Source organism: Physella acuta, unplaced genomic scaffold, assembly GCF_028476545.2.
Source record: "Physella acuta isolate Inbredline_101_S28 unplaced genomic scaffold, ASM2847654v3 ptg000454l, whole genome shotgun sequence".
Classification (NCBI taxonomy): Eukaryota; Metazoa; Mollusca; class Gastropoda; family Physidae; genus Physella; species Physella acuta.
Window position 1 is genome coordinate 227,730 of NW_026731973.1, and position 25,939 is coordinate 253,668.

Here is a 25,939-nt window from a genome sequence, read left to right on the forward strand (position 1 = left end):
ATCTAGATCTAGATTTCTAGATCTAGTCATCAGGTCAAAGGTTGTATATAATTTGAGTTCAGCTCTTCTGTTTTTGAAGCTACAATCTGTGCATACGATACTTAATTTTATTTTACTTTTCATACAAAAGAGAATGATTTTCTTCGAAATCTATATACTACTAAAAGTCAAGTTTGTTTACATGTTTGAATATTTATTTGTTTGCCTGATCGACTATTGTGATATGTTCGACTCTATCTGGAAAGCTGTAAAATAGTATGCAGGTAGAGAATAATTTTTTAATGCAGACAGACTGTTGATCACAAATTTATTTAAAGACGTTAATTAATTTATTGATTTATTCATAGTTAAATTAACCGTATTTTTTTAAAAATGTTAATACTTTGAATAAACTTTGTGGGGATAGTGACGTCCCTTGATGTGTTTACATTTTTGGTACAATAAAAATGGCGGACCCCATCATAGACTTTGTGGCCCATTCAAAAGTTTAACGCGTTACAAAGCTAATTTTCTGCCGGCTATAACTTAAACAATACGTCCTTTTGCTGTATTTATTACGTTCCAACACTTATATCAATTTTCAACTGTCTTTTTCATTTAGTTTTACGATAAATTTCTCTAGATCTAAAGATCAGCTATCGAAGGAAATTTATGAATCTAGCCTAGATCTAGATCTAGCCTAGATGTAGGTCACTAGATTCAATGTAAATTCTACATCTAGAATCTATTTCAGGCCTTAATTATTTTATATAAATCTTTGTTTGGCTTATTTAAGATAAAATTTAATTTGAAAGTTAGTACTACTAGACTTATTTTTAGATCTAGATCTAGAATCTATACGCGTAAATCAAGTTGCATAAGGAGACACATAGTATAGTATAAAAATTCACTTGTGACGTCACGAGTAAATAGCTAAAATGGTAGCGTAGTCAGCTCTCATGCAGGAGGCACGGGTTCTAGACCAATATGTCAATGAAATTTTTTTTTTCAATTTTTTTTTTAGATGTGAATGATAACGTTGCCTATCTGAATGTGGCAAGATACAGGGCAGGTGAAGTAGAGTTCATCTGTTTCTTTGTCCTAAGCATATGAAAGGATAGTGTGGTCAGATACATGCTCGGCTGGAATTGTTTTTTAAACGATAAAAACATGTTGTCTGAGACTTGGCAGGACACTGGGCAGGTGAAGTAGAGTTGAGTAGGTCACCTGTGACGTCAGTTTATGAAGGGATAGTCCGAAATCGGTGTTTTCGGTGTTTTTAAAAGATAAAAAACATATATTTGAATGTGGGTGTGATGGGGGGTTTCATATATGTTATATAATTATATCTTCTCGATATCTTTTCTATATTCTGATCTGCTACTATTCATACGACAACTATTATACTTGTGAGTAGGACGGGAATCACTCTTATGTTCCGCAGACACTAATTAACAAAAGTCAACCATTTCGTTTATGAAAAGAACACTAACTTTATTAATACACACTTATTTGCACAATATCAAAGAATACCTCCGTCTCCTACCATTACTAACCCCCAACTCACGTTACTGCCGCGGTCTACGTCATTGGTACATTGTCGTGTCATGCTCACGTCACATTCGCGCCACAAATATTGTATTCAACATGCGCACAATACTCTTGCACCAAATCGTCTACAGTCAAGTTCGCACCGTCCTTTGTAACCTCTACTAGTCGTCTAATTCTTTATATCTACGCTATGACATCTCCTCCCCCCCTACAATTAAAAAAAACTAATACTATTAGTTTTTTTTTCTGTCTTCTTAGTCAATCATCGTATAAATACATAGTCATAGCGTCATCAATGACTGAATTACATTAGTATTTCAATAACAACAATTCCAGCATTAACATTTTCAAAAAAACAAACGACAACAATGTCATGCCGCATCTTGAACTGCCAGTAGAGAACTTTATCATCTGTATTGAAAAATTTACAAAATAAACGTCAGTCAATTTATTCTTTATCTTCGGTAAAGACAGTTCCACAAACGTTTATCATCTGTGTAGACAAATTTACAAAATATACGTCACTCAATGAATCTTTATCTTCGGTAGAGACAGTTCCACAAAAGTTTATCATCTGTGTAGACAAATTTACAAAATATACGTCACTCAATGAATCTTTATCTTCGGTAGAGACAGTTCCACAAACGTTTATCATCTGTATAGACAGTTTTCCCTGTTATACTTGACGTCTAAATGTTCCCTTGAGCTTTATAAACACAAAACTTGGCAACACTGTGACTGAAAAACAAATATTTATAAGCTGAAGTTGCCGTTACGACTTGATCGAAAATTGACCGCGACCGTGCGTAAGGCTTTTGTTAGTTGGTTATGGTGACCCTTCTTGCCGTTACGACTTGGTCGGAAATTGACCGCGACCATGCGTAAGGCTTCAGTAATCTGGTTAGGATGACCCATCTCACATTAATTTGGTTCCTCTAGATGTTTTACTTGTCGTGATCCTGCGGACGTGTCCTTGACGATGTGTTTCATATGTTCACGTTCATGATGTACTCGTCGTTTGACCGCTGCATTTAAGCTGGGCATCAGTGCGTAGCATTCACGAAGATGACGTCAGATTCTGAGAAAATATGAGCGGACATGTCGTCTTAAACATATGCCAGCTAAGCGTTTTTGTGCCCGTCGGACAAATAACCTTCCTCTTTTAAAGAAAAACCCACCAAATTTTGATATGCTGGTTATTTGTCCACGACACACTACATAATAATAATAGTAACTACATTATTATAATTATCAACAAAATACCAACTACATTACTAAATCATTAACTACACACGACTAGCATTAAAATAGAAAGAGATCTACTACACACAAAGAAAAGACATGTGTGTTGTATTGCGTGTCACATATCTGTAGTGCAGGAGCAGCTCTCTGCCTGTGACTGTGTAAGCTATATTTAGTTTCTTGACAATATGTCAGCCAGTCGGTTCTGTTTTCCCGGGATGGGAACAACTGTGAAATGATAGTCCTGTTTTAACAAGGTTATCAATCTTGGAGAGATCTTCATCACTAATCACATCTGGTTTCTCCAACACAATCTTGTCATTATTATCTTCAGCTTTTTTATCTTCATCTGTCTCCTCAACAGGACATGTCATTTGTGTTAAATGCACCTCATTTCCATCTAAATCAACTTCATTCACAATGAAATCAGAGTACCTTTGGTTTATAACAGCACTAAAACCTTCATGTTCCCCAAGATATTCAGTAATTCCTGCTTGTATTTCATTAATAGGCACCTCTTTTTCGTGTATTTCGCTCTCTAAGTGGATACCATTTTTATTTTCAATACATTTTTCATTGTCTACAACTGTTGCAGGTAATTCAGCATCTTCTTCTTTGCAGGGTTTTTGTATGTTGTTACTTTCTTCTATAACTTTAGCAGCAGTTTGGGCCCTCGTTTCTACCAACTGAACTATTTCCGTTTGCAGCCACTTATCTATGTCACCTTGAGGTAGCGTCTGATTGTCAATCACATTGCCGATGATCAGGTCGTATGGTCCTTTATTAAAAACAACAGCGGCATATCTACCTGATATATATGGTGTGTGAACGTCTATCCGTACAGTAGGGTGAAGGGAAATTTTACCATCAAATCCCTGGACAGGTATATGTTTACCCGTATACTGGTTGGGATGTACCACACTGCTTTTGACGGCCAGTGTGCTGCAGCCTGTGTCCCTGATTGCGTTCACCACCTGTCCATTAACCCTACATTGGAAGCTCGGCAGTTTATGGTGTCCTATTGTTCTCATAAAATGAACATGCTCTGTTCTGTTGTAGTAGCGACCGTTCGCACTGTGTGCACGGAACTGATTATTATGTTGAAACGAGTTTGGTCTTCTGGCCTTCCTGCAGTCTTTTTTATAATGACCAAGGCCGTTGCAATAAAAACATCGTTTGTCCGACTGATGCATCTGTTGTTGTCTGTCGGGTTTGAACTGCATATGGTTCTTGTATTTACTTCTGTCCCTGCTTCCGTCGGCAACATGGGTCATGAATACTGAAGTTAATTCTGTCTCGTCGTACTTTTTACATACTGGATTTGTCGGGTGGGCCGCTATGAATTTCTGCGTCATTTCTGTGACAGTCTTTATATCTCTAGGTTTTCTTTCTTGTAAAAAGGAATATAAGTCACTGTGGACTGAATTTAATATTTTGTCGACCAGGACGAATTGGAATAGATCTTCATAAGTTTTGTTAATAGATGCTGCCTCAATCCATTTTTCCAGTGTAAGTTTTAAGTCATTAGTAAACACTTTGAAATCTTCATTTTTGTTAGGTTGAAGTTGGTGGAATTTTTGTCGGTAAGTTTCTTCTGTCAGGTGGTAGAATTCTAGTAGGGTCTTTTTCAATGTCTTGTAGTCTTTTATTTCCTCGTCAGTCAGGGTGTGGCAGGCGTCGAGTCCTCTTCCACCAACCAGGGTGAGCAGGTGTTGGCTCATCATATTGTCGGCTATGTTTTCTGACTTGGCGATCGTTTCGAACCGTCGAATAAAAGCATCTATGTCGTCTTTTTTGTCTTCAAATTTAGGCATTTTATATAGCATGCTTCTGGAAGAATTGGTTGTTGTTGGTGGTGCTTCAACCTGCTCTGCTTGTGTACTTTTTTTGTTGATTTCTAACCGTTTTAATTCAATTTCTTTCTCCATTTCTATTCTAGCCTTTTCTTTCTCAAGGTCTATTTTTGCCAATTCCAGTCTTGATTTTTCTTTTGTCCTTTCTTTGTCTTTTTCTAGCTCCAGTTTTCCACGTTCCATTTCAATTCTAATACACTTGTCTGCGTCTATTTGGGCCAACCGCTCTTTATCAGCCGTGATAGCTCTATATTTTTCTTCAACCCATGCCTCTAGCTCAGCACCACTTTTTTCAAGCGTCTTGCCTAGCTTATACAACTGAGCGAGGTCAGTCATGGTGTGTGAATTTTAATAATTTGAATGAACGCACACAAAATAATCGTACACACAAAAATAACTAAAGTGTTATACAAACAGCGATAAACGGCACAGATAACTGACGCGATAATCACAACAATAATACAGGACCTACGGTAACAATAGAAGGTAGAGAACGGCAGTACAAACAGGACTTCTACATCTAATAGTAATATGTACTTCTTAAAAGGCAGGCCTACACTCAGTGTGTCCTATCGTTAGGAAGCCTCAGCCAATTTAAGAATAACAAACACGAAGAAGAAAAACTGCTGAATAACCAGCACAGGATCCAAACAATCCCGGTTACTTAAAAAAAATCAGAGGAAGGTACTTATCTTGCTTCCCTGCGATGATCTAGTAGCACCTCTGGTCAACACGAATCCGCTTCAAACTTCACAACTTTTCACTCGAATCCTTTTTAAAACACCACTTGCGGAATTAAGGACCACTTGTGCTCCACCAATATGTGATGGGGGGTTTCATATATATTATATAATTATATCTTCTCGATATCTTTTCTATATTCTGATCTGCTACTATTCATACGACAACTATTATACTTGTGAGTAGGACGGGAATCACTCTTATGTTCCGCAGACACTAATTAACAAAAGTCAACCATTTCGTTTATGAAAAGAACACTAACTTTATTAATACACACTTATTTGCACAATATCAAAGAATACCTCCGTCTCCTACCATTACTAACCCCCAACTCACGTTACTGCCGCGGTCTACGTCATTGGTACATTGTCGTGTCATGCTCACGTCACATTCGCGCCACAAATATTGTATTCAACATGCGCACAATACTCTTGCACCAAATCGTCTACAGTCAAGTTCGCACCGTCCTTTGTAACCTCTACTAGTCGTCTAATTCTTTATATCTACGCTATGACAGTGGGGTCTGTTTTTTGTGACGATAAGTGACACTGCAGTAGCGTACCGAGGAGGGGGGGGGGACGGTAGGGGAGGGGAGGCGGGGGGGGGGGGGAAGGGGAGGCGGGGGTGGGGAGGTGGAGGGGGAAGGGGGGGGACATATGTTGGGGCGCCAAAATGGTTTGGAAAAATAAATTGATAGGTTGAGGGGGGTTCAAATCGAAAGTTTGAGTGGGGGGGGGGGGGGGGGGAATTGCACATCAAAAGTTTGAGGGGGGGGGGTTCAAATCGAAAACTTTGTCCCCGGGCGCCGGGAAGGGTCGCTATGCCTCTGAGTGACAGACGTGATGTTTTTTGATGGATGACCCCCGAAACCCACAGTTATCCAACGGATGACGGGTATTCTAGTATTTCCCTAAAAATTTAGCCTATTAATTTTATAATATAGATCTAGGATGATTAATTTAAATACGAATTTACATCCGCACCATTTCGTCGCAAGGCACTTTATTCTATATTTTAGGGCACTTGTTTTTTTCTGGGGGAGGGGGGGATGCGGACAACATTTTCGGGCAGTTTCTTTCAGGATGAGGCATCTCTTCCGCCCCCTCCCCGAACGAAATGGAATTTATATAGTTAAATATATACTTTTAACAGTGACCGCCCCCCCCCCCCCAAACCCCCAAAATTTTAGTCATCCCCCCCCCCCCGACAATTTTAAGTGCCCCCACCCCGGGGAGAAAAAAAGTCTGGAAGAAACACTGTTTTCGGGGGAGGGGGCGGTAGACTTTCTTCGCTTGGGCTCCGTGATAGTCCGGATAAGACTTAATAAGTACGGTGTATTAAATATAGAAAGCAGTGTTACAATTTTCTTAAAGCTATCCTTGAAGGACTGGATGATCGAGTAGGGCTTCCAGAAAAATTATCGGAGGACTCAACTATGACGTATGAAACCAGAAGTGGCGCAGAACAGCTACAGACGGGCGTATTGAATTTTAACGTCATAGTTTTATTACATTTCTGGAATGTCATTCTTAAAAACATTGATCAGGTACAGAAAATTGTTTTTAATATTTTACATACCTTATAGAACAAAACAAAGCTCAGCAAATAAATAATAGAACACACAATCAAAATAGATCCTTTAAAAAAAAACTCGCTGTTTCGTTCGTTGTCGGTGTAATCTAGACGCCAAAACCAAGGGGCGAAAAGTCCACCTCTACACGCAATACACTTTTAGCGCACTTCCTCCAGTTCTCTGAGTGTGGGGTGAAATATGACCTTTCGTGATCACGAGGCCGTGTACACTTAACTAAAATTGTGACAAGACTGGGTTAAGTAATTTCAACAGTGGTGAAAACGTAAATGGGTGTTGATATTGTTATAAAAGACTTCACTACTAGTTGTTTTTAGTTTCATTAAGTTTTGGTGACTCGATTACCTAGAAGTAACTTTGCTAGATTTTGCCTTATGCCTTATGTCAACCTGTCTAGGCATGGGGCGTGAAGTAACAACCTGAGTTTCTTCCAGGCATCTCTTGAAGAAAGTCAACACCCCCCCCCCCCCACCCCGAAAGAGATTGAATTTATATAGAAAACATATACTTTTACCAGTGTCCGCCGCCCCAAAAAATGTATAACACTCCCCTACCCCCAAAAATATCAAGTGCACACCTCCCGGAGAAAAATGTCTTGAAGAAACACTGGTAAAGACTTTGACCAAAACATATGTTTCAACTATATTTTAAAAATAAAAATGATTAAGTTTATTTTAGTTGCTCAGCTTGTTTGGTTTTTTTTAATTGTATGTGTTGCATCTTGTACAGTCTAATTAATATTGATTTATTCTAAAAGTGTCAAATATCACAAATAGACAAAATTGTGACTTTTAGCCACATGAATTATACAGTACGAGCCGAACTGCGGCGTATCATACGCCACTTTTAGTTCTTTTATTTTCTACTTTTCGGTAATTCATAATTTGTGAATTCGACAGTACCTATGCTGCCACTGGAAATATCTGCTTTAAAACACTATCAGTCAGTAGCTCGTTAAGGACGATAACCCCCCCCCCCCCACACACACACTCTATTTTCCCCCTACCCCTAAATTTAAAATCGTTTCAAACTAAATTATCTGCCCCTAATAGCCGTCACTAAACCCGGCTCTACGATTGAAAACATTTAGCGTTAACCACGGCTCACCAGACCATGTGGGGGTGGGGGTGGTAGGGATATGCCTAGAGAGGAAGATGGGGCTGCTAGGAGCGCTTACAGCTTGGTGTTTTCTATGGTCTCCAAGAAGAGAAATATATATATATATATATATATATATATATATATATATATATATATATATATATATATATATATATATATATATATATATATATATATATATATATATATAGATTAACTATTGCCTAACGCTATTATGTCTAGAACAATAGCTGCTACACTCTTGCACAAAACTATTTCAGGTCAAAGTTCAAACCGTGTGATTTTGTTAATATTATTCAAAAGCTTCTAGATCTAGATAAACTTTGGTGAATGAGAGTATGTGTGAGGTAGTGTGGGATGGAGAAGAAAGAGCTTTAAAGGATAGGGTGTTTCAATTGGATATGTGTATTCAAGAAACGTCAAACCGCATTTTAGAATCGCAAACTGTCCATATCGTGTCGGCCTTTTGGATGTCGAACTCTTGTCCTACACTTAAGAAAATGGGATACATCTTGGGACAGCTTGAGAGACAAAGATGCCTGGAAAGCTCTCATTTGCGGCCGCTGTCCCGAAAAGGATAACTGACCCAACCCAACCTCACCCAACCTAACCCATGTGATAACAAACACGGATATTTAAGCTGTAGCATGTTGTAAATCACCATGGTCGTTTTGCATCGATTCGTCTGGTAAACAACACTTTCGAGCCTGACGTGCCATGCAGTAGGTGAAGTAGAGTTCACCTGTTTCTGTGACCTCAGTATATTAAGTGATATTGAGGGCAACACTACGCACAAAAGCCATTACTTTTGCTAAAGAGAGTGGGGTACCCATCAGAGTTTTGTGAACTCTTGGGCGTCCAACGGACTCGAGCCTGGTATCCGAACTCGAGAGTAAGTAGTCGAACGCTCTACAGTTTAACCCAGTGGCGTAGCCAGGATCGTCTCAAGGGGTGGTTCCAATTTTTACCCGGGGACAAACTTTCTATTTGCACCCCCCTCAAACTTTCGATTTGCACCCCCCCCCCCAATCAAACTTTCTATTTTCACCCCCCCCCCTTATACTTTGTATATATACCGAGGGGTCTATGGGGGGGGGGGTTATAACCCACCCCTAACTCCCCCCTGCCTACGCCACTGGTTTAACCACACCGTCCCATGAGTAGATTTGTTTAATACCAAAACCAAAAATTGTCTTCCAAAGTTAATCATTGTAACAATGCATTTAAAAATCAGCGAGATGTTATACTAAATAAGATTATGTTTTAAGTAAATAACATTTTACGAATTCTTCATTTTAAAAAAAATATATAGATCTGTGTCTTTTTAAGAAAGATTCTTTGTAAAATTCGAAAATGAATCAATTCTGTTTATTAAAATAAAAGGGAAGTAGCCTTACTTTTTACTGTATTATTTGTTTCATTTTAAAGGTTCTCTCTCATTGTTTCACCAACATTCAAGAACTCCTACTTGGATGTATGGGTTATGTGAGTTGTGGTAAAAAGAGCAATGCAGACTTGTATCGTTCCTAAGCGGATCTTTGTATTGAATTTTTCTGTAATATATTAATACTTGCAACCAGTGTTTCTTCCAGACTTTTTTCTGTGGGGTGGGGGGGGGGGGGGCGGATACTGGTAAAACTATATATTTTCTATATAATAAATTTTGTTTGGGGGGAGGGAGTTAGACTTTCTTCGCCCCCCCCCCCCCCCGAAGAGATGCCTGGAAGAAACTGCTTGCAACGTAAACATGGATTCGCTTCAATCTCAAATCTCCTTTATCTTATTACACTACTTGTGTTGTCTTAAGTTTTTCCTTTCTTCTGTAAAATGATTATGGGATGGCTTGGCCAAGCAGTTAAAAACTAGACTGCTCACCCGAAAGTCTCGAGTTTGAATCCTTGTTCAAGTCAGTAGAATGACCATGAGTACACCCAGCTCTGATGGGTACCTAGGGAAAAAAAATGTGGCTGGACATAGTGCTGACAAGACTATCCTTTCATATACCGAGGTCCCAGAAACAGATGAACTCAACTTCATCTGCCGCATGTGTCTTGGTTACGAACGTGAAAAAGCTCGATAAAATATTTATTTTATTACTTTCTTTTATTTTAATGCTTGATTATGCATTTTAATAATCACTTCTTGACACAAGTGCATAAGTGTATGTGTACATTCTTGATCCTCCTTATATTTGCAGTGAAGACTTAGTGAAGTGAGGTAACAGAAATGAGAAAAGTAACAGCCAGCCAGAGAAAAAAAAAAACAGAATTTTTTACTAACTAGGTGGTGGAGTGGGGGGAGAGGTGATGATTTAAAAATGTATCAAACAATTTACAGTATTAGAAGGCCATGCTGTAAAAATGGACAAGTTACATCTTTGCTACAGTCTGTTAAATAGTTTTAAAAAGCCATGCTTAATCCTGACTGAACATTCAAATGGTCAATTACATAGGTTTGGTCTCATCAAATGACATATGGTCATTTGTTCTTAGTCTTTTTGTAAATAATCATCTCTTCTTTTTCCATTCGTGCCCAAGACACATGAAGTAGAGTTCATCTGTTTCAGAGACCTCAGTACATAAAGGGATAATGTGGTCAGCACTATGCTCAGCAGCCTTTGCTTTCCATAATATTATGAGTTAGGCACACATCAGAGCTGGGTGGACTCAGGAACGTTACACTGACTTTAATTTAACCTGCATTCAAACTCGAGACTTATTTTTTTTAAAACTGCTGGTTTATTTAACAAAAGAGTTAACAGCTGGCCACATACAACATGAAAAATATAATCTTAACACCAACACAACTACAAATGTTTCTCAAAAAATTATTTCAAAATTTATAAACATAATGAACAATTTTAAAGAATACAACAGGTAAATAAAAAGAAACAGAAATAGGCTTATATTTCAGATCAAACAGAATGTAACTTATTAATTGACTATTTGAAACCAAATATAATGTTCATTTAATTTTTTTTTTAATCATTGTGTAATTATTAGCTCTATAAAAACAAAGAGAATTCGATAAAGATAGTGTTAAAACACTAAGTTATTTGTTCAAACATAATCTCTGCAATGTTTCTAAAAAGTAAAAGAAAAAGCAGAATTGTTTATTTTTATCATGGTTTTTCTTCTGCTTATGTAAAAATAATGAATACAGTCAAATACCAGCATACATAGAGTGAAGAGCAAATTCCCATAGTAGTTACATGTATTTATTAAATAAACAATACAGTTGTATATAAAAAGTTTAAAAAAGGCAAACACAATAGTCATCGGTTATGTTATCCATTCAAAATCATACTGTCACTATTGTCAAAATGCTGTATTTTTTTTTATAAATACTAAGATACATAGATAAATCTGGTAGTCTTAATCCAGGTTCATGTGATTAAATGAACATCTAGCATGTGGTAGATTAAGGCTTGTCACTGGATATATAGCTTATCACATAGGTAGCAATAAAATGGCTTTTCACTAAGAGTGTCGCTAAATTATTTTGTACAGGACTTTCAGAAATAGTGACAAGAACTGCATGTGTGATTTTGTGTTCTGGTGAATTCACTGATGGACATAGAATGCTAATTTTTTTTTTTTATTGTGTATTGACATTTTCAACACTTATATTATAAGTATATTCCTGGTGTGTGTGCTTGTGTGAAGTCTTAGAGTATCTTTCCAAGTAAAACATTTTTTGCATAATGTATATTTTAAAGGTTTTTGCTTTTAATGTGTTTATGCTAAGTGTATTAAATATCTTAATCATCAGCTAAGTTAAAATCTCTTACAATAACTAAATATAAAGTTGCACAGGTTGATGGGACGGCATTAAGAATCAAGTGTTCAAGTGTGTAATTTTTCAACATCATTTGTCTGGTTATAGGTTTAAATTAATCCTCAACAGAGATCAACGAGGTGTTACATAACTGCAGATATTTCATAACAACTGTTGATTGACAAGTTTATTTTCTTATGTGTCTAATAAATTTCAATGTGTATCATAACAAATAGAAAAGCTTTATCATATGATAAAGAAAAGAACATATAAGCCTAAACAGCTTAACTGTCACTACTAAAGGTGTTTACATAAATCAAATTACTAGTTATATATTATAAGAAAATACAGTTACCAAAACTTCAGATAAGCTTCAAATAGAAAGAAGGTAACACAGACTTCCAATAAGTAACACAATACATTTCTTTATATGTGACAAGCAGATTATGCTAATACTGATAACAAAAAAATTAAATTGTTGCTCTTTATACTATCTATAGTTTATTTTCAGAAATAATATTAACTTCAAAGGTGCTTACATAAAAAAATTACAAGTTATATAAGAAAATACAGTTACCAAAACTTCAGGTAAGCTTCAAATAGAAAGAAGATAACACTGACTTCAAATACATAACAAAATACATTAGGCTACTCACTATATGACAAGCTTTTACAAAAAACTTTTGAAAGTTAAAAAACAATTTTGTGGCACGATGACATTGAAAGAGACACAAGCCCACTGTTGGAAATAGCTGTAACTTGAGCAGCTTTAACACTTTACCCCCCCCCCCCCCCCATTAGCATCTAATTGTGATTGGGTATAAACAGAATTGGTGGCATGCAAAAAAAAATCACCAGTATTTTTACTACCAATGTCATTAATCATTAATGTCAGTATAAAAAAAAATTAAAGTGACAGCAGTTTTATCCTATGCATAGTGTGTTTTCAGTGGAATCATTACACTAGATGAATAAGTCGTTTGTGGGAGAGTAAATGGAAATGTCTATTAAATCTTTTATCACATAGGTTGCAACAAAATGGCTTCTCACCCGAGTGAGTCCTTAAATGATATCTTAGAGAACTTCTAGAAGCTGTTGAATAGTCACAAGCATTGCAAGTGAAAGGCTTACTGTTCATGTGAACTCTCCTATGTTCTAAGAAAGGACTTTTATCGTTTGTTGTGTAGTCACAATTTGAACACTTATACAGTAAATCCCTAGTGTGTATGCTCATGTGAACTTTTAAATGTTTTTTGCTGGTAAAAGATTTCTCACACAATGAACATCTGAAAGGTCTGTACATGAAATGTCTCTTTACAAGGTGCAGATCATATTCTTCTGGTAAGTTAAAGCCTCTGTCACAATGACTACATATGTAAAGCTTCAAAGGTGTATGTATCAGTTGATGGGACAACAGGTGAGCTAAAGAAAGAAAGCTTTTCTGGCAATTATCACAAGTTTGTACATTTTCAACACCAACAACTGATTGAACATTTAGATGAATCTTTTGATGTTCTTTTAGCCGAGACAGATGAGGCGTAGTGTAACTGCATTTCTCACATGTGTGAATTGATTCTCCAGTATGCAATCTATTATGAACTTTAAGATAATGTTTATTTGCATAACATTTTTCACAAAATTCACATTTAAATGGTTTATACCTAAAATGTGTTGTTAAGTGTAGATCATATTCATCTCCAATGTTAAAACTTTTATCACAGTGGCAACATATGTAACATTTCAATGGAGTGTGTACAATTTTATGAGAAGCCAAATGAGGTAAGGATTTAAAACTTTTTTGGCAAATGTCACACACAGAAATCTCAGTTGGAGGATCACTGCCTCTCTGTTTATCTTTATGGTATAGTTGACAAGTTGTACAATTCTCCAGAGCACATTCACATTTTTGCCCAGTTAAATTTTGTAACTTTTGAGGTTCAGTTGTTTTATTTTCATGATTTATCTGCAACTTTTCACATGTTTTGAACATATTGGGGTACAACTCAGCTAACTTTTCATTAGTTAATGATACATTTTCTTTCTCCTTCAGTATTGAGCACTTGACTTCTACATTTCCACAATTTGAAGAAGTGGATCTGTAATCTGGTGGGTATTTACATGAAGATATCAAGGTTTCCTCTCTGAAATTGTCCTTTAGTAAATCAGAAACAATGTTTTCTTTTGATAGAGCCACATGAACTTTTATGTGATGTTTTTTCAGCTTACTCCATTTTCCGGTGGTATAACCACAAAACTCACATGCCATCCTATCCTTTGGATGAAATTCTTTTTTATGTATAGCAAACAACGGCTCCTCTTTAACTATAAAATCACAAAAACAACAGCTTATGGCTTGCACTTCTGTGTGCTTTTTATTCCAATGTTTTCGTAATCTTTCAAAAGATGAAAATTTTCTTAAACAAATGTCACAGTGACATACTTGCTCTGTCATTTTCTTGATGTATCCACTTGACCAAACATTTAGGGCTGAAAGAGAAATATTTTATACTCTTTAATTATTTTAAATTAAAAATGTAAAGTTCTTGCAATATTAGAAATGACAGAAAATGTTACTGACAACTAAGGTTCTTCTAATAAAAGTCTGATTGAGAAATATTTTTATAGTCCTTGCAGGGAAACACAAACAATGATATTTATCAATTTCTCGCTAACCCGGAGGCGTGGCCGGTTGCTAACAACAATATGGCGCCCGGACCGGACGCTTGACTTCCGACGATTTTTCGGCCAAATTCCAGAGACCTTCTACTAATTAGTTTTTAAAATGTTTACCACGCGCAAAATGGCGGGACTTTCACGTTATAACAACAAGCTATAGGTGGCAGGGCTATATATGCCAGAAAAGCATTTTAAAATTTGCGTTGGAGAATGAAGGCTAAATTTAAAAGTTGGTTTCATCAAAAATACTAGAACTTTTTAAATATAGATTTCCCTATTACAAAATTGATTTCCCTACTAAAGCATTATTAGTTTTATCAGTCTATGAAAAAATAAATCAAATATAGTCAACCCTTTTTTTAATAAGAGTGGCCAAAAAAATGACAACCAAATTTTTAAAAATTTTTTGACCACGTGACCGCTATTTGATGATCACTAGTGGGGAACTCTGGGTACATGGCCACTTAAAAAGTCTAACCGCATTTGTGGTTCTCTTTAGCTTCAAGTGCCTTCAGGGGTAAGAAGAGTTGTCATGGAGGGATATGTTGTCCATGGCAGTGAGTGTCAATAAATATTAAATTAAGTAATTTAGTTTAAAACGAACTAAAAACTTCAAAATTAGTCCCTAATGGATTAAATATTAGTACACTGACACATATAAAAATACCTTCTGAATAAAATAACCTTTACTAGTATTTAAAATATTCGGGAAAAATGTTACTAATAGTAACTTTAAAAAGTAACTTATCTAAGCAGTAATGGAGCCCAACTATTGTAAAATTTAGACTGTCTAGCACTGAAGAAAATCTTGTTGTTAAATATTATAGCTTTTTGGTAATCTATCGTTTTTAGTACGTAAAATCGCCCGCGGCTATTTATGTACGAAAACGTTACCTCATTGTCAAGGCTTTAATAGAATTATATTTTGTGTCAAATATTATAGATAAATGAATAGGCCTAATAAACCTAAATCAATGGCTAAATATATCGATATAGGCCAGAAATTAACTTTAAACAGCAGTGTCTGAGAGCAAGATTTGCTGTATAAACAGCAGCCATTTTAATTCAATTGTTTAAAAACAGGTACATAAATGAATCAAGGAAACATTTTTTAATTTTTTAAAACATAAATCCTCCTCAAAATGTGAAATAATTATTAAAATTTAAGGAGTCACCTGTTTTTCACATTACAAATCGCGGGCGATTTTACGTACCCAAAACGATAGATTACCAGCTTTTCTTACTAGATCTAGATCTAAATCTAGAATTTACCCAAATTTCAAATTAAACAATAAACATGACTACTGAATGATAGACATCCATACTACTTAAAGTTGACGTGAGCGACATGGTTTTTTAGTTATTTATAGCTTCTAAATTGGGTAAGGATAGTGCTATAGGGCTTGTTATATTATTTTATTTTATTATCCTAGTAGAGCTGGCTAAAATACTATATTATGCTTTGTGCGAAACATGTGTATGTTTTTTTACCGTCATCGAATATATTGAAATTGAATTTTATATGAAAAGAAAAAAAAACATCGCTAGTTTTCATTTAATACTGAACAGTTTTGATTCAATTGTTTAAAAACAGATACATAAATGAAACAAGAAAACATTTTTGTATTTTTTTAAAACATAAATCCTCCTCAAAATCTGAAAGAACTATTAAAATTTAAGTAATAAGTAGTCACCTGTTTTTCAAATTACTAGTCGCGGGCGATTTTACGTACCTAAAACTATAGATTACCAGTAGGCCTCCCTAGCATTAGATTCTAGATATTGCCCTAGAATCTAGATTTTCTAGAACTAGATAGATCTAGATTCTAGAATTATAATTTATTAGTAGACTCTAGATCTAGAAATCTAGAGATTTAGATAGATTCTAGATCTAGTCTAGTAGCCTACTAATACTAATAACTAATAAAGTAAAGTAGTTTGAATCTAAGAATCTAGATCTAGAATCTAGTAGTTAGTTAAGTTTGAGGTAAGTACTAAGTAGTTAAGTAGAGATTGGGACTCATTTCTGGTCATTTCAGATTATGCAGAAAGATCAAACTTTTTTTTTACAAACATTTATAGATCTAGATCTAGTTATCTAGATCTACTTTAGGCTAGCCTTAGATAGGCTTTTTGATTCGTGAAGTCTCGGTCTCGCGGTTTTGTGGCCACCGTGTTTTGAGCGGACATATAAAATATCGAATCATTTCTTTCTCATGAAGTACATGATACTTATAAATAAGGATCGTATCGTAGTCGGATAGATTTGTATCGAAACTGCCCATGTATTTACCCGGCGAATAATTCTGATTTCTTTCGTTGTCTTTCACGAGACAGACGAGGGAATATCACTCTTATAATAGCTTGTGCTTGAAGTCAAAATAAACTAAAGCAAGTGCGTATATAATTGACTTTTTTTTTTGTACATAATATTATAACATCTTCACTTTGATATAAAAATAGAATTGTATAATAAATCAACGGTCGAAACAAACCATTGCCCGTACAGATGACCAAATTAAAAACCTCCTAGATCTAGATCTAGGACGACATTTTATAATCTAAACGCCGATTCCGGTAAAGGTGAAGGGTTTTGACGGATTGATTGATTGAGTAATAGGCTAATAAAAACGGTAAACGGAAAAAAAGTCACAGGAAAAAAAAACACAGAAAAAAAGTCACAGTTTTTGCTAGGAAAAAAAGTCACAATGGAAAAATTTTAGCGGAAAAAAAGTCACAGAAATAAAGTCACAGAAAAAAAGTCACAAAAATCTTTTTAGAAATATTTTGATTTATTTGTTAAGAATTGTAAAATGTTGTATGTTTATTGTTGTGGGTTGTATTTTTTAATAGCATGAATTATTTATAGACGTTAAAAGCATTATGGTTTATAAAAATTTTAAGTAAAAATACTCTAAGATAATTTACACAACAATCTCAACTTTTGTTACGTATTTAGTTCATTAAATACGCAGTAGAAAAGTTAACTATAAAAGAAATTTAGTCACATCATTGTGTTTTGCATATGTTTCGCCGTAGGCTATTCTCTGCTCGGCCTCCCCTCAGTAGGCATTGTCCAAACATATTTTGTGTTGTTGACAGCCTTTGAACCTTGTCGGCTCTCTGTTTTGATCCTAAGTTTTGTTATGTAATGATCGTGATAAATGTGGGCAGTAAAGGTGGTTGAACTAAGCATAACTATTGTTGCGCTGAGTTGAGGGCAGTAATTCAGATGACCTTACCATTTCACGGTAATTTAATCTTAAAAAAAACACGATGAAAACCGTGGACATTCTATTAAATGCTATAAATATTATGTTTAACATAATTACAATCTACATAATTCATACTAAATATTTTTAGGTGAATTATAAAAATTACTATGCGTATACAGCCTACACACATTACATTACATTTAATTAATCCTAAGTTAATTTGCACTCTCTGAATATTTAATACATACAAGTATTAACAAATTCCATGCAAATATATATTTGTGACTTTTTTTCCTGTGACTTTTTTTCCTGTGACTTTTTTTCTGTGTTTTTTTTTCCTGTGTTTTTTTTTCCTGTGACTTTTTTTCCTACAATCAATAAAAACACACTGACGTAGTGGGGTAAAATTATGCCGATGGCTGAGAAAAATAGATGAGAAGATCTCATAATAATAGGGCCTAATAATCTAATATTAATAAATAATAATAATAGTCATCATAACTCTTCTCTTAGCTAGTTAATTATTAATTACATACCACTTCCAACAGTTAGTATTTAGTAAGACACTAACCCTATCCCTAATCCTAACAGTGTTACAGCTTACAAGTGTAGATCTAGTACTGGGCACTAGAATATAATATAAGAAATTAAATATACTAACTACTAGATCTAAGTAATAAAGAATGATCTTACTTTGGCCACAACTGCTAGCCCTAGGCATCTAATGTCTTCATAAATAATCATCTGTAAAGTCAAGTTAAGTGCTTTTTTGTGTATTTAAAATGATCTATCATACAACTAAATGTTTGTCTAAATCTAAATTCTAGAATCTTGGGTATTCTTGAGTCTGACTCTCTGGAGTTCTGGCTTTCACTTTGGATTGGATAGATTCCGATAGATGTTTACATTTTGGTCAGTTATTTATTACATTCATATTGTCTATCAGCTGGACAAAGAGCAAAAAAAAAAGGTTCCTGAATAATTAAAGTTTCTTCAAATATTGTTGCTGTTCTGCTGGTTGCAAGTTTTTAAAATAAACTTAGGACTAGCACAATAAAATACATAGAGAAGACCAGTGCTAGGCTAGGGCTTCAACATGGTGGCGGATGTAAACAAGTGTGCAACCTCTCTATTAGTATACAATTCATAGTGTAGGTCTTTGACCCCCTCGCCCCTATGTCACACTCATAGGGGGGAGGTGGGGTCCGTAATTTTGTGACGATGTGGGAGGGGGGTCCAGATGTTGCGACGTCACATTTTTGCATTATAAAAAAGCAATGTTAGAAAATGAATTTTAGACGTTATTTCACGTTTTAGATAACTGTTTTAATAAATTGTAATAGTTTAGACAAGATTTTGGAAAAATATCGATGTTTTAAAAAAATTCAACTGCAATTTTGAGGGGTTGTAGGTTGAGGTGTGACGCGATTTTAGGGGGGGGGGGGTCTGGCTTTTTGTGACAACGTGTGACAGAGGGGAGGGGGGGAGGTAAACATCGGCAAAAAAAGCGTGACGTCATTTATGGATGACACCTAAATAGAATCTAGATCTAAATCCAATTTGAATGAAATAGTCCATTTCTTTATATTCTAAAACTGGAAGATGACACCATTAGTGTTGTGTTCTTTCCGTAGTTTAAAAAAGCTAAGCCAGTTGATTAGAGCAACAGTAATCCCGTTCACAACAATTGATTTAGTTCAAATTTTTTCAACTCTCCCTGGCTAACAGGACTTGAATTTAAGTGAGAGAGAACAAGAACTTACAAAACTAAAAAAATTTTTATTTTCAAACTTTTAATACATATTTGGATAAGATAAGCCCTTATTACTTACATTTAGAAACTAACAAAAGCAAATCAAGTTTTAATTTTTGTTATTATTAATATCCCAGTATTCCTATTTTTTAAAATAATTTTAAGAAACTGGTAGCTTAAGATATTAATCTGCAGTCCTGATGGCTTTGCATTACTGGTTGTCTATTTTAAAATTACATCTGACTAAGTAATCATTTGTAATCAGACAAGTCTGGCATGTGTTACAAATTTTGCCATGTTATTAGTAATAAGTTGTTTTGGTTATTTAATCACCAGTTTAACATTAACCTTTTTTAATCATCAGTTCATATCTAAGAAGCTGTCCAGCATGGAGGTGGAAACAGATGTGTTAGCTGCAGTTTCATCTACTGTAGATATACAGTCAAATGAATTAACAGAGATTTCATCTTCTGAAGATTTGAAACCAGATCTATCGGCCATATTTTCATCTTCTGCTGGCATCAAAACAGAATTATTGTCATTTTACAATTCTCAGAATATAAAACCTGACATGACATTTAATACCACTCAAGATGTTAAACCTGATGTTACACCAGACTTTTCTTCTTCTGCTGACATCAAAACAGAAATATTGACATTTATTAATTTCCAGGATATAAAACCTAACATGTCATTTAAAACTTCTCAAGATGTTAAACCTGATGTTAATTCAGAATTTTCTTCTTCTAATGACATAAAACCAGAATTATCATTTTTTAATGTTCAGGATATAAAACCTAACATGTTTTTTAATACTTCTCAAGATGTAAAACCTGAAATTATATGTTCAATTGAAAATAATAATAAGAAACCAGCTGCATCAGCAGTATTTTCAACATCTGAAAATTTAAAACCAGAATTATCACCTACTGAAAATTTAAAACAAGATTTCACAACAGAATTTTCACTTTTTGAGAATAAACAAGAAAATGGACTTGAAGAAAATCTACAATTGTCTGGGGACAACGGAAATAAAATTGTTTACTATCATCAAACATTTTCTCAAAGTTCTAAAAGTAATATGCATAAAAATGTTCATTCTGAAGATAAGCCATATAAGTGTGAGGTCTGTCTTAAAAGGTTTTCTCAAAGTTCTCATTTAAGAGTACATAAAAAAGTTCATTCAGGAGAAAGGCCACATGAATGTGATGTTTGTTATAAAAGGTTTTCTATAAGTTCTAATTTAAGAAAACATAAAAAAGTTCATTCAGGAGATAAACCACATGAATGTGATGTTTGTCATAAAAGATTTACTCGAAGTTGTACCTTAGGTAAACATAAAAAGATTCATTCAGGAGTAAGGCCACATGAATGTGGTGTTTGTCATAAAATCTTTGTGGAGAAGAAAGATCTATTACAACATAAAATTATTCATTCTGCACATAAACCACATGAATGTGATGTTTGTCATAAAAGGTTTTCTCATGGTTTTCATTTAAGAGAACATAAAATGGTTCATTCAGGAGAAAGGCCACATGAATGTGATGTTTGTCATAAAAGATTTTCTAGTTCTCAGTTAAGGGCACATAAAAGGACTCATTCAGGAGATAAACCACATGAATGTGATGTTTGTCATAAAAGGTTTTCTAGAAATTGTGAATTAAAAATACATAAAAATGTTCATTCTGGAGATAAGCCATATGAATGTGATGTTTGTCATAAAAAGTTTGGTCGGAAGACACATCTATTACGACACAAAAATGTTCATCCTGGAGATAAGCCATTTGAATGTGATGTTTGTCATAGAAGATTTTCTCAAAATTGTAATTTAAAAGAACATACAAAAGTTCATTCAGGAGAAAAGGCACATGAATGTGATGTTTGTCATAAAAGGTTTTCTAAAAATTCTGATTTAAAAAGACATAAAAATGTTCATTCTGGAGATAAGCCACATGAATGTGATGTTTGTCATAAAAGGTTTTCTCAAAGTTCTGGTTTAAGTTATCACAAATATGTTCATTCTGGAGATAAGCCATATGAATGTGATGTTTGTCATAAAAGGTTTACTCGAAGTTCTAACTTAGGTAAACATAAAAAGATTCATAAATGATTTACTCAGAATAGTTTAAATACACATAAAAAACTTTTTTTGGCCGTAAATGGTTTTCTCAACGTTTTTAATTAAGTGCACATGAAAACGTTCATTCATGAGGCAAGCTATATGAAAGTGGTATATGTCATTAAAGGTTTTCTAGAAGTTGTAGTCTAAATGATGTTTTACACAAATGATTTTCTCAAATTTAAATACTCTTAAAAAATTCATTCTATATGTAAGACAGAGGAATGTGATGTTGGTAAGGAAATGTTTTCTTTTAAATTTACTTTATATAGTCAAAGAAATTCATCATGACTTAAAACCAATTTAAAGTCATTTTTTATTATTATTATTGTAACCCTCACTCAGGGGGGATGCTTTTACCCACTGAGGTATTGTGGTTAAGACGGGCTGACCCTGAGATTAAGTACACACTGACACCGACAGTTGTTGTCAAGTACTCGCTTTATTTACAGCATCGAGCCATGACGGCGATGCAACACAGTAGTACAAAACAAACTAGCCAAGAAGAAAGATCCAAAAAATCCAAACAATCCAAAAACCAAAAGCTGTAGCCCTAAAACAAATGTAAATAAAAAAAGTTACATTCCTGACAACACCATGTGTAGGCTACAATATACACGGGTATAATAAAATATGTTTTGGCCAGTACACAGTGCTGCCAACAAGTACCAATAAGTAGTACTACAAATAACTAGTGTGCACATGCAGCACTAGCAGGAATACACAAATAAGTACTTTAACAAACATAATTTATATAACTACCTTCATTAGGTCTATACCTTGGTCACCATGTCCACAGACAGCAGCCTTGCGTGTGCGACACGGCTGGGCATGAAACTACCCACAGTCCCATGTCACATGACATGGAACACAGGTAACATCGCTCACAAAAGCATAAAAAAACAGCGTCAACAGTTCAGTTGCAGTCCCACAGGGGCCGCAACCCAATGAATAAAAACTTCATATTTTTATCCCCCTTGGCTGGTAACCATATGTGTTACAATTATTATTAAATTTCTTATAATTTTTCTCTGCACATAACTTCCAATAGTGGCCCATAGTTAATAAATATTTATGTTATAAAAAGGTTCTTTTGTCAAAGAGTATACCTCGTCAATTATTATACATACTCTAAAAAGAAATTGTATTCTGACTGTAAAAGGAAATAGCATCCTATTGTCAGCTGCATGTGTACATTTTTTTCTTTATGTATTCGGCTTCTTTCTGTGTTATTTGTAAATATGTATGATAGGAGAAGTAAGCTATAACTTTAGGGAGCCAGGATTTTATTTTTATACCGGCATGGTCTTGTTCAGGCAACACAGTTAATTTGCCTGTTTCAGATTATATAAAATTGACAATGCACATTCATTGGGATAAGGAAGTTAGCCAAACCTGATGAAACCAATTACACATTAACAATAACAGAAGCTAACTAAAACAAAACACGCTGTTCAAGTTCAATGTATTATTTACATTTACTAGATGTTTACAATATATGTAGGCCCTACTGTTAAACAATTCTCATTTACACGACTTACAAACAGCTCAGTCAGCCATTCAGCAACATGACAAAATATCAGGTTGACAGGTAAAACAACCTCCATTAGACAAGTACAATGACATCAGGCCAGCAGTCACAGTGGCATCTGGCCAACAGGTACAGTGACATCAAAACTTCTGAGCAGACAAAATATTTTTGTAAAAACTTTTTCATCCTTCGCTAAATGTCCTTAATCATTATATTTAGAGGTATAGAATCACAAATCCTATGACCAAACTCAACTGGATGCAATGTATAACTCAAACAGACTATATGTTAAAACTTCCTCTCCCTCCCCACTATTTACATGTCTTATGGAACTAACCCCCAGCTTCATGTTGCTCCAACCATTGCAAGGATTATGTTCACTTCCTTACTTTTGCTAAATGTTGTTTTTTTTTAAATTTTATTTAAATGCAATTGTAACCTGTTATATGTAATTTTATCTTTCTTCACACCTTCTCAATATGAACTTTATGCCAAATCTCAGACTCCTCTTTGCATGCTATGTGATTGAAAAGAGTATAAAATAATTTTCTTCACATATTCATTTAGGCTATACAATTTAAAGATTAACCGCACATTTTAATGTCGTAAATTAACATTTAAATTTTTACAAAAACAGCAAAAATTAAGAACTTGAAGAAAAGAAAGACTTAAGCTGCAATCGTTACATTTTGGTATCTTAGTTTTAACATAATGTAATTTTTGACTAGTTGTTATTTAATTTTATATTGCTTACTATTAAAAAAATAGCCTTGTAATGTAAATTCTAATGTAGTGAATTATTAGAAATTGTAACGTGAAAATTTTAAGAAATAAAATGGCTAAAGTGAGTGTCAAATTTTATTATTATTGTTTTTCTAACAACACTTTCTGTATGTAAATTCCAAGGAGGCCAATCTGTTTTGAATGCTGGGGTGTATTTTACTCTCTTGTGATGCTCCAAACCCTGTACCTGCAAGTTAGGTAAGGTTAGTGTCAGATAACTTGTGCTTGTTAGGACTCCAGTTACAAAGGAAACATTTGACATTTTAAACACTTGTTTTACTATTTTTTATCAATTACAAGTAAAATAAAATTTATAAAAATAATTGACTTATGGATGTTCTGCAGTAGTGAGTCGTTTTCTCAAAAAAATGGTTTTGCCAAAAACTTCTATAGCCCAACTGCACAAGAAGTGCACAATCTGTGCTCAGATAACACTAACAATTTTTATCTATAGTCGGTTATAAATTCAGCTGGATGTAGCATGTTTTTTCTATCATTAGCATGTTTATGTCATTGTGTCACCCTCCCCACCCCCTCTCCGCCCTTGTCGGGATTGATCAACTTTTTGCTTGAAAGACTATTTAACTTACTCTAATTATTATGTAAGTGAAATTATCATTTTTCTGTATGCATTTTGCCCTATTTTTTCTTGGTGTCACTCCCCTAACTGGGGTCACCCAGTGAGGTCCGATTTACAAACAGCCTGTTTTATCCTGACTGAGCAATGGAGTTAACTCATTTGTAAGTTTGTCCTTGCCCAAGTTATTTAATCTTAGTATTGTGAAAATTGTTGGTTCATTTAACAACACAGCTAAAAGCATGTCACATGCATAATGGTGAAATAGAAATTGATTGCAACACACAACAACTCAAAAAGAATCTAAAAATTATCACATTTTATTGCTGTGACAAAAAACTTGTCAATATTTATTTAAGAAATTAACAATAACTAAAAAAACAAACAGGGAAAAATATTGATAAACAATATGATGATATTATTCATAATACAGCTTATTAGTTGACAACTTTAAATACAATACACAGTTTCGATAATGAAAAATGATTATTAATGGAGAACTATAATGTTTTTCAAATTTCATGTGACATTTTATAAAAAAAATTGTAAATATATATAAATGAATAATAAGTTTTATTAATAATTCTTAATAAAAATACTTCTAATAATATCGGTAACACTGCAGACTAACTTGATTTTCTATACACATTTTTAATATAATTTTTAAAACTGAAGGCTTAAATCCTCATTAAAATGTGCATCAAGTTAGTTGAAAAATTACACTATTCCAGTATCAGCAATATGAAAAAAATTAGTAAGGAAAAGCAGAAATACTTTTGTTTTCATTATGTTTTTTTTGTTTAAATTAACAGTACACAATGCATATGTAAATGTGCATAAAGACCTAATATCCACCTTAGCTATATGTAGTAATTTAGTAAAATGTTGTGTTGGATATGACTAGTAATAAAAGAAACACATATTTGAACTAAGGTACAGTATACACTTTAAAATCTAACTGTTTAAGCACAAGTTTGATAAATACCAACATAGATCAATAAAAATGGGGTTTAAGTCTTGATAGCTAAACTCAGCTTGCTTTAAACCAAAACCAAAAGATCCAAAAAATCCAAACAATCCAAAAACCAAAAGCTGTAGCCCTAAAACAAATGTAAATAAAAAAAGTTACATTCCTGACAACACCATGTGTAGGCTACAATATACACGGGTATAATAAAATATGTTTTGGCCAGTACACAGTACTGCCAACAAGTACCAATAAGTAGTACTACAAATAAATACTTATATTAATACTCGCCCTAACTAGTGTGCACATGCAGCACTAGCAGGAATACACAAATAAGTATTTTAACAAACATAATTTATATAACTACCTTCATTAGGTCTACACCTTGGTCACCATGTCCACAGACAGCAGCCTTGCGTGTGCGACACGGCTAGGCATGAAACTACCCACAGTCCCATGTCA

At 34.3% G+C, this 25,939-nt stretch overlaps 4 protein-coding genes across 9 annotated transcripts in view; 1 reads left to right on the forward strand and 3 right to left on the reverse strand.

Moving 5' to 3' along the window:
* LOC131943413 (D-beta-hydroxybutyrate dehydrogenase, mitochondrial-like) overlaps positions 1-25,939 on the reverse strand; it is a 143,521-nt gene that overhangs the window by 13,406 nt on the left and 104,176 nt on the right. The gene's annotated exons all lie outside the window — the stretch shown is intronic.
* LOC131943384 (uncharacterized) lies at positions 1,351-4,961 on the reverse strand. The gene is made up of 2 exons (XM_059303482.1): positions 2,015-4,961; positions 1,351-1,932 (listed from the first exon to the last, which is right to left on the reverse strand). The coding sequence occupies exon 1, from the start codon at positions 4,959-4,961 to the stop codon at positions 2,964-2,966; it is 1,998 nt and encodes a 665-aa protein (XP_059159465.1). The 3' UTR covers positions 1,351-1,932; positions 2,015-2,963.
* LOC131943411 (zinc finger protein 658B-like) lies at positions 12,670-15,565 on the reverse strand. 3 transcript variants are annotated; one of them, XM_059303521.1, is made up of 2 exons: positions 15,542-15,565; positions 12,670-14,343 (listed from the first exon to the last, which is right to left on the reverse strand). In XM_059303521.1, exon 2 carries the CDS (start codon positions 14,306-14,308, stop codon positions 12,815-12,817), a length of 1,494 nt encoding a protein of 497 aa, XP_059159504.1. In that variant the 5' UTR covers positions 14,309-14,343; positions 15,542-15,565; the 3' UTR covers positions 12,670-12,814. The 3 variants fall into 3 exon arrangements, with proteins under 3 accessions (XP_059159504.1, XP_059159505.1, XP_059159503.1); XM_059303522.1 differs by lacking the exon at positions 15,542-15,565 and adding an exon at positions 15,427-15,529; XM_059303520.1 differs by lacking the exon at positions 15,542-15,565 and adding an exon at positions 14,435-14,535.
* Positions 14,869-24,103, forward strand: LOC131943410 (zinc finger protein 883-like). Of its 4 annotated transcripts, none has more exons than XM_059303516.1 (2): positions 14,869-15,089; positions 19,865-24,103. In XM_059303516.1, exons 1-2 carry the CDS (start codon positions 15,075-15,077, stop codon positions 21,608-21,610), a joined length of 1,761 nt encoding a protein of 586 aa, XP_059159499.1. In that variant the 5' UTR covers positions 14,869-15,074; the 3' UTR covers positions 21,611-24,103. The 4 variants fall into 4 exon arrangements, with proteins under 4 accessions (XP_059159499.1, XP_059159500.1, XP_059159501.1 ...); XM_059303517.1 differs by having other exon boundaries at positions 14,869-15,049; XM_059303518.1 differs by lacking the exon at positions 14,869-15,089 and adding an exon at positions 15,675-15,914.

Excerpts from the sequence above, each read along its gene's own strand:
- LOC131943384 (XM_059303482.1), bottom strand. The coding sequence starts at position 4,961 with ATGACTGACCTCGCTCAGTTGTATAAGCTAGGCAAGACGCTTGAAAAA.
- LOC131943411 (XM_059303521.1), bottom strand. The coding sequence starts at position 14,308 with ATGACAGAGCAAGTATGTCACTGTGACATTTGTTTAAGAAAATTTTCA.